The sequence below is a fragment of the Rhinopithecus bieti genome, unplaced genomic scaffold (assembly GCF_001698545.2).
Source record: "Rhinopithecus bieti isolate Rb0 unplaced genomic scaffold, ASM169854v2 scaffold_20150, whole genome shotgun sequence".
In the NCBI taxonomy this organism is placed as follows: domain Eukaryota; kingdom Metazoa; phylum Chordata; class Mammalia; order Primates; family Cercopithecidae; genus Rhinopithecus; species Rhinopithecus bieti.
In genome coordinates, this window is record NW_016810565.1 from 4,480,146 (window position 1) to 4,488,934 (window position 8,789).

The 8,789-nt window shown below is 56.9% G+C and overlaps 1 protein-coding gene across 3 annotated transcripts; it reads right to left on the reverse strand.

Moving 5' to 3' along the window:
• Positions 1-263: 263 nt before the first annotated feature.
• DLK1 (delta like non-canonical Notch ligand 1) lies at positions 264-8,521 on the reverse strand. 3 transcript variants are annotated; one of them, XM_017892315.1, is made up of 6 exons: positions 8,247-8,521; positions 6,922-6,985; positions 6,320-6,450; positions 3,197-3,338; positions 964-1,243; positions 264-738 (listed from the first exon to the last, which is right to left on the reverse strand). In XM_017892315.1, the coding sequence occupies exons 1-6, from the start codon at positions 8,311-8,313 to the stop codon at positions 496-498; spliced, it is 927 nt and encodes a 308-aa protein (XP_017747804.1). In that variant the 5' UTR covers positions 8,314-8,521; the 3' UTR covers positions 264-495. The 3 variants fall into 3 exon arrangements, with proteins under 3 accessions (XP_017747804.1, XP_017747803.1, XP_017747802.1); XM_017892314.1 differs by having other exon boundaries at positions 264-744; XM_017892313.1 differs by having other exon boundaries at positions 264-1,243.
• Between the last annotated feature and the right edge of the window lie 268 nt (positions 8,522-8,789).

Genomic DNA, 8,789 nt, shown 5'->3' on the forward strand with positions numbered 1-8,789 from the left:
ATCTAAAGGTAGCGATGTTGAGCTGGATGTGAGTGCGAGTCGGATGTGGTGTGTGAGAATTAACGAACGAAAGTAATCGTAGCCCTTTTCACAGTGGGTGGTCATGTACAGCACTCGTAACGGTTTCACGAGGACCCCGTGGCCGAGGCCCCCAGGGAAGGGGCGTCGGCACTGAGCCCTGGTTCTGTTGCCTTGTTTTTTTTTGGTCTTTTTTGATATTTCATTAAGTTTAGAGTTTAGAATAACATACTTATTTCTCTTACTTGTTTAAAGATGAAATTCTTATTATTATTCTGTATCATGCATTAAGAGAGAGAAAGAGGATTGTTTTAGCATTGCGCTTGTCACACAGCAACACAAAGACAACATACGTAAGCGTAGCGTTCACCACATTTGACACAAGAGAGAGCGAACTCCAGCACAAAGATCAAGACAGACCGCATACAGCGAGCTCTGCGGAACTCCAAGAATCTAGGGGGGCTGTGGGAGGGCTGCTTAGATCTCCTCGCCGCCGGCCTCCTTGCTGAAGGTGGTCATGTCGATCTTCTCGGGGAAGATGATGTTAACGGCCAGGTCTTCCCCGCTGTTGTACTGAAGCAGTAGGTTCTTCTTCTTTCGCAGCATGCGGTTGTAGCGCAGGTTGGACACCCAGGTCTCGCACTTGTTGAGGAAGACGATGCCCACGGTGCCCAGCACCACCAGGCTGGTGAGCACGCCCAGGATGGTGAAGCAGATGGCCTGGCCCTCGGTGAGGAGAGGGGTATTCTTGTTGAGCTCTTTCATGGACACCTTCAGGACGCGGTGCTCGGGCTGCTGTACCGGCAGCTCGTGCACCCCAGGGGTCAGGCGGTAGGTCAGCCCGTAGCCGCTGGGCAGATGGGTGACCTGCTGGGGGCTCAGCGCGCGCTTCTTGACACAGGTGAGACCTGTGAACTCGGGCTTGCACAGACACTCGTAGCTCACCTGGGTGTGCTGCAGGCAGGTGCCCCCATTCTGGCACGGGCCACTGGCGCAGTTGGTCACCGGGCGGCTGCAGGTCTTGTCGATGAAGCCGGCCGGGCACCGGCAGCGGAAGTCGCCCCCGATGTCAGTGCAGACGCCATCGTTCTCGCATGGGTTGGGGGTGCAGCTGTTGGCCACGATCTCGCAGAAATTGCCTGAGAAGCCAGGGGGGCACAGGCAGGAGGCATGGGAGGCCCGGCCCTCATCATCCACGCAGGTGCCTCCGTGCTGGCAGGGGGAGCTGCAACACAACAGGGACACAGTAAAGGGCCTTGGGGGCTGGGCTACGACAGCGCTGCAGGGCACAGGGCTCAGGGCAGAAGGTCTCTGGCCTAATTAAGGGGCAGATGCTCAAAACACATCAGGTGAATGAGGGAGGGAAGGAGGGAACGCCAGCCAGGGAGGCACAGAGAGGTGCCCAGGGTCATGACCCCGTCTGCAAGAGGCTCACCAGCAGCTCTGGGGGTGGGTGGGTGCCCACCTCACCCCCATCTCGATGCTAACCTGAGACGCACCTGACCTCCCATGCCAGGACGCTCACGTCCTCTCCCACCTCTTACTGCACCTCTCCAACCAGAGGACTGTTGGTTAGTCACTAGCCAGCTGGGAAAACTGAGGCTAGGAGAGGAAAAGTCAGTGACAGCCCAGGACTGAAGCAAGCCCCCTTCCCTTAGCTCCATCCCTGGGCTGCTGGGGCAGAAGAACCAAGCAAGGGGCACCCCTCACCCTATCCCGGGACCCACTGTCGTCCTTCCTGCCTATGGCCACTGTTGCCGCCAACCCTCATTATTATTATTATCATCATCATTAGCAGAGTGGATCCACAGGCTATTGTGCAGGAAGCGCTCGGGGACTCTCAAAGAGAAAGCAATACGAGGTCTGTCTATGCTGGCACGAGCCGGTGTCTGTGCCAGGCTGTTTAATAGTGGTCCATTCACCCAAGTGCAGCTTGCAAACCAAAGCTGTTTGCTCAAAGCAGAGCGCAAGGAGCATTTAATGTAAGTGTTTTTAAACGAGCGAGCCCTTTGTCATCTGATAAATGCCAAAACTCCGGGGAAGAAGGGGCAATAAACACAAGAAATCAGCATTGCTGCTTCAGGGTGCGGGCTCCATGGGAGCCGGGCTCTGAAGGAATTTCAAGGACCTCAGGCTCTATTTTGACACACTGGTTTAAGTCCATTATCGAGAAAAACAAAATATTTTAAAGCTCTCATTATCTTTTTATCCTTCTTGCTAATAAGCAGAAATTGAGCTCAGTTGTCACCGGCCCCCACTCTGACCCCGTCTGAAGACTGATCTTCGGAAGCCTCGTTAATGTCCGCTTACAGCTGTTACAGACTACCGGGGTCTCTGCCACCCCGCAATGTCGGGTCAAGATAAGCTTATTTGCATGTTAGTTTCTGTTTCTTCAGAGGAAAGGGACACCCCTGTCCCCCAACTACAGGCCCAGGACTGGGTTCAAGTTTGGATTCTTATATTCGGACTCTGCCTCTGTCAAGATCTCCCTTGGCTTCAGGCTAAGCCCCATCCGATGGGGAGGAGGGATGGCTCAGGGCCGCCACAGAGATAATGGGTGGACAGCGGCTGAGCCTCTGGGAGGCATTGCTCAGAGAGGTCCAAGTGAAGACAGTGGCCATTCCGTTACATCCACTGTCCAGGAGTCCCAAAGCCTCCCTCCCCACTGAGGACAGCTGACAGCTGGCCCACCTCCTCTTGTGCTGGCAGAAACCCAATCGCTTCACCTCTCAGCCTGGCAACTCCCTCCACAGACATCCCAGAAAATCCAACTGCAGAGCCCACCAGTTCCCCAAAACCACCCCTGAGATACGGCAAGCGGGTTTCAAACAGCCTCAGCCCTGTGGAGCTCCAATCTCTCATTATGTTGCCTTTAGAAAATTATGCAGCTCCGAGTGTCAGTTCACCATTCCGATCGACTGTCAGTCACATGCATCAGGACTTGCGAACATCAGGGGAATATGAAATCGCCTTCGGGATCATTTGAAAAAATTACGGCGATGACACATTCCCCCCTAAATACCCCCATCTAGGGCTGTCCCCCACGGGCTGCCAGGATGAGCGCTTACTTCATCTTTTGTCAGATGACAGGTCCAACAGGGTTAGGCTGAAAGGGTCTTTAGGGGGTGCGTGAAAAGCAGCATTTATTAGATCACACATCGTCGGGAAGGATATTTACCCATTGATCACACAGGGCCCGTCCTTTTTCTGGCAGTCCTTTCCCGAGTACCCAGGGGCGCAGGAGCATTCATAGAGGCCATCATCCAGGCTCACGCAGGTCCCGTTGTTAGCACAGGGGGTCGAGGAGCAGGCCCGAACATCTGCGGGGTGACGGAGAAGACAAGAACTTAGTTTTCTCTCCATACACAAGCGTGATGCGGACCCCGGTGGGCTTTAAAATGGCTCTGTGGCCACCAAGTGGGGTCTGGAGTAAGACGGTGTAGGGAGCTCCCTCAAAAAATCCCACGAAGTGAGTTAGCTGAGGCTCAGGAAGCTGAATGGGGTTTCCTTGTCTAAGGTCACAGATCAGAAAGTCGTGGCCACTGGTACTCAAGCCAGGATAGCTGTTCCCTTTGCCTGGCACCAGGTCACCCCATATCCAGCAACATGTCCGTGACATTCACTGTGGACATCATGCCCCTCCCTGCAACAGCATGCCTAGCTGAGATTCCCTAAGGCCTGTCTCCACCAGACAAGATTGCACGCACCTCCAGCCTCTCTTGTTGGGGGAGGGGTCTTGGCCAGCTGGGGAACGAATACAGCCCAACCCTCAGAAAAACCACCAACTCTTCATACTTTTCCGTCAAAGAGGGGTAGTGAGGGGGATGGAGATGTAAAGACCCCCCTCAGTCAGGAATCAAGAAACCTGAAACCTGTTAGCCCCAGCACTACACGTGTCCCTGTGGTCTCTTTCTGCACTCAGGCTCCGAACTCAAAGGGTCCCTGGTAAAAAGGCTGCATCTTTTAAAGCCAGGAAAATTAGAACTATTGAGCACTCTCCTATCAGTGCAGGTTTCCATGAGCACTGGAATATTCCCACCATCTTTTAACACCTCCCATCAGGCACACTTCATTATTCATGTTCAGCAAGCCAGGGAGGAGCTGAACACAAGGGCCTGCGCCAGGGGCTCTGTGACGGTGGAGACCCCAGCTCCCCAGTGGAGCCAGGAAGGGACCCCTGTCCTGCCCTGTATCCAGCCTGCTGCTATGTGGCAGCAGAGTTCAGCTCTTCCCCATTCTGTGCCTCAGTTTCCCTACTTATAAAAAGAGGGTCTTTCCTTGGCCAATCTCTGAGGGACTCTTCAGCTTTGATTTTCTATAATTTGAGCTGCTGCACCTGCCAAACAGAAAGCCAGGGCCAGCGAGAGACACAGCAAGCTAAGGCAGGCTGGTGGGGGTGGGGGGAGGAAATCCCCCGTGCTGAGGCCACACACGTGCGTATTTTTTTTCCCTCTCAGAGAGATCCACACCCTCGTGGAGGGGAGACTGCAATCAGTCAAGGAGGAAAAGCCTGAACGCCGCGTTGATGGACTACCCTGTGGCGTTCCACCGAAGCCCGGCCTAGTGCAAGGACACATAAAGAGGATTTATCTTTACGGGACGGCACCGGCGAGGCATCAGCACGCGGCAACTCCACATCAGGCTCCTAATTCTCTGCAACCGGCTCTCCTGTCACTCAGAATCTTAAATTTAAGCCAAAAAGCTGGCGACCACCCTCAGCTTGTCCCTGCAGCTCTCCCTGCTACGCCAATCCTGGATCAGCCCTCCTGAGTCTCCAACCCCAAAGCAGGGGTGAATTAAGCTGCTCTGAGGAGAAGGCTGCTTGGGGGTCTCTGCCAGGACAGCAGCTGTGGCCACGGCAGCCTCAAAGAGGGGCAAACAGTGGGAGGGAGGGCTGTGTCCTCTCTGGGACCCTAGACTCTCTGGCCATCCCCAAGCTGGCTGCCTTTGTCAACCTGGTGGGGAGGGGACATACCAAGGGCCCATGGGAAGGGAGGCATTTGTCTGGAAAATTTCAGCAAGAGCCTACTGCACTTAGATACCAAAGAAGATGGGCTCCAGGCTAAAACCCTAACCCTGATCTCAAATGGTGGCTTTGCTGGAATCCCCCAGATCCCCAAACAACTCAGAGCTGCTGCCACTGCTTCTGTGAGGGGCAGCAGAGATGCCGGCCACAGCATGAGTCAGCCACGGGGAAACCTTGCACCATATTAAGGGGGGCAGGAATGAAGGACCAGAGACAATTCAGAGTGTGAGGGAGCTCAGCTTCAGAACCACGGCTGCCCTGCCTGTACAGGGCAGGGGCCATAACAAAACACTCTTAAGTGTTCCTTAAGGGAGGATGTTAGTTGCAATCGAAGACAAAAATGAACTCTCTTTCTGGGGCTGGGGGAAAGGGTTGTAGCTGGCTTTTCGCCCAACTTCTTTCATATCACTTAGCAGACACTTGTGTTTCTCTGATCCTCCATTTCCCTATCTGTACCTCTTTACTAATGTTGGGGACCGAGGGACAGAGGCCCTGAGGGCAGGCTGCTACGCGGCTGGGAGTTTTTTGTGAACTTCAGTTTGCCCAGACGTTAGGGCAGGTTTTGCCAAATGAAAATGGGCTTAGACGAACATTTCGCAGCCTGAAAATGCAGTGACAGCCAACTCTCAATTGCTTGGGGTAACAGAGGCAAAGATTGCATAAATTAATGAAATCAACAGATAACACCCATCTTCACTTTAACCCTTTCTCAGCTTTTCCCAACCCCAGCCTCCCCCTATACCTGACCCGCTCAGTCCAGGCCCCCTAGCCCTGTCCTCCTGGCCCTGACTCAGCACCTGCCCCTCAACCCCTGAGCAGTGCTGGCCACCCCCCACCCCATTTGTTTGTTTGCAGCCTCTTTACGGTCTTGCGTGTGCTTTTCTAGGGAGTCTTAGCTCCGAGATCCCCAGAGCCCTGTCCATCTCCGGGCTTCCATGACCTGGACAGGCAGCCTGGGGTCTGTGGTCCCACCGGCCCAGCTGTGTGTGTACTTTGTGACTCTTTATTCAACAGGCAGCTCCCTGGCCCCCACCCCATATCTTCTCTAGGTTCTGGGTGCTGATGGTGCAGAGGAGAGCAAAATACAGTCCCTACCTCTGAGGAGGCATTCGGTACCCGCAGGAAATTTATAACAGATCGTTAGAATACACAGCACGAGGTGTGCAGGAATGAGAAAGTGAGGGCCGCCAGCAACAGGAGACCGGGAGGAGGTGGTGGGGGCCAGGGCAGGCAGGTAAGGACGCAGGGCTGAGGTGAACAAAGGCGAGTGCCAACCTCTATCGCAGAGTTCCCCGTCCCAACCGTCGGTGCAAATACACTGCCAGGGTTCTTCACAGAGTCCGTGAAGGCAGCCGGGAGAGGTCACACACTGGTCACACAGGGGACCCTGCCAGCCAGGCTGGCACCTGCAAGGGGTGGGGGAGAAAGGTGGGGACATATGAAGAGGGCAGGGGTAGAGAGGGAGCTCAGGCTACTTTCTGTGGAACCAAGGACCCTTGGGGGTCTTTGCACAGTGCCAGCCAGTGGTTCTGGGAAGGAAACGTCAGTCACCTGAATGGGAAAACTGACAGAGAATGCACGCCAAGCTCAGGGGCCGACCTGGAGGGGCCCCGAGATCCCGGGGGAGTGCTGTGTTTTGCCGCAGTGGCCTGCAGAGGTCTCACCTGCCACCCCACCTCTGAGAATGCAGACAGGAGCTATGGCTGCCCCACCCCTGCCCTCATCTCCCCCGCTTGCCCCACCAGTTTTCTGAAGGGGCCAGAAAGCTGTTTGCTGCAGCGCAGTGGCCAAGCCCCCTGTTTTTTCTGCCTGACTTCATGACTCCCCAGGCTTCTGCGTGGCCCCCACAAGCTGCCTCTGTGGAGCCACTCTATTACCTGCAAACATTGTCATCCTCGCAGAATCCATTTTGGGGGTTGCAGGCCGGGAAGCATTCAGCCCCTGAGATACAAGAAAGGTTATACGATCACCCCACCAGGCCCCAAGCCAAGGCAAAGCCTGTCTTCTCCCACACAGCCCACCACTGTCCCCGAGGGCACCAACAGCCCTCTTGGGTCCTACCAGTCTGGCACACAGTAGGCACTTCCTATCCGAGCATGGATGGGGCTCAATGCACGCAGGAGAAAAATCTCTGCCACGTTCGCAGCGATGAAATGACCACAGTACACTCCCTAGTTCTTAGGAGCATGAGAAACACCTTCTCTCCCGACCCCCAAAAGCAAATACGACACCTCAAGTCCTCCTAACAGTGGGGATGGGGACAGTGGAGGGAAATATGTTGACCCCCGGGCATGCAGCCTGACCCTGACCATCACTTTTGCAACCTGAGCTGAATAGGGGAGCAGATTTTGAGGTGTTCAGCTCTGGGAAAGCCCAGACAGGTTCACCTGGTGGGCTCCCCAGTAAGGCGTCTGGATTCTTTTTAAGGTTCATCCCTGTGAAGCTGGGCACCCAGGTCAAATCTTCCCCCTTTCCCCTACCCCAGACTCTTCGCATTAAGAAAACGATGACGACACAGGGTTTTTGCTTAGCGGGCTGAGGTTGCAACACTGCTTAGAGATTCTGACACTTTAATAGGCACCTACTGTGTGCATTTACTCAACCAGCTCCACAGCTTCCTAGACAGCCCCCTCACAACCACTGGTGCAATGAGTGGGGGGGCGCTGCGGGAAGGGGGCAACTATCTCGCTGTCAGAGACAGATGGCCGCTGCAGACAGAAGTGTCGCAGCCCCTCACCTAGAGAAACGCGCCACGCAGTAAGGGCTCAGGCTGGGCTTCTCTGGGAATTGGGGGCTAAGACGGCAAAGTCGCCCCCCACCCCCGCCCCGAGACCTGTTCCCGAAAGCTCACACAGGGACACCCCAAAGTTGCACCCCAGAGTATTTTCATAGAAGACTCCACAACGGCACCTCATTTTTCCATACCTCCTTGCTCAGCGCACCAACACCCCTCTGGCGCCACTTCTGCGGGGCGGGAAGGGGCTGGGGGTCTCACACATCCCCTGCGCCCTGGGACCCCAGGGTCGGGCCTTGGCAAGCGAGGGTGGCGGGGAAGGCGAGACAGGCACAGCGCGGGGTTTAGGGCTAGGCGGGACGGGAGGAGTTCGGGCGCACGAGACGGGGCGTGCGGGGCACCGGGCGGCCGGCGGGGCGTCGCAGGCTTCCCCAGAGGGGGCGCGAGCCGGGCCGCCGGGGGGCTCACCATGGGTGCTGTGGCCGAAAGCCAGCAGGAGCAAGAGGACGCGCAGGAGGGCTTCGGTCGCGGTCATCTCGGGGCGGCCGGGGTCGCGGTCCCGGGAGCGGTGCGGGCGCGGGTCCGGCTCCTGGCGCCGCACTGGGCTTCTGGTTGCGGACGCGGAAGGGGGCGCGGGCGCGCAGCGAGGGGAAAGCCAGGGCTGCACCGGGCTGCGCGCTGCGCTCTCCACCGCGCGCTGCCGGGGAGCTGCCGCCGGCCGCCGCGCGCGCGCCCTTTTCGTACCGCCTCCCCCCCCCGCGGCCCCCGCCCCCCCCTGCTCCGCGCACACGGGGCCGGCGCCGGCCAGTCCCGGTGACCCCCGCCCCTCGCAGGGCCGCCCCCCACCACTGCAGCGTCCCGGAAGCCCGCTCGCGCACACGGGTGCACTCTTGGCTAGACGGGCACAGGTACCCCGCGAGCGTTTGGCACACGTTCTCCCCCACAGGACAGCATGCGGCCGCGCACACACAGGCCTGCCTAGGACAAGTCGCAGGAATCGAACCTGGGCCG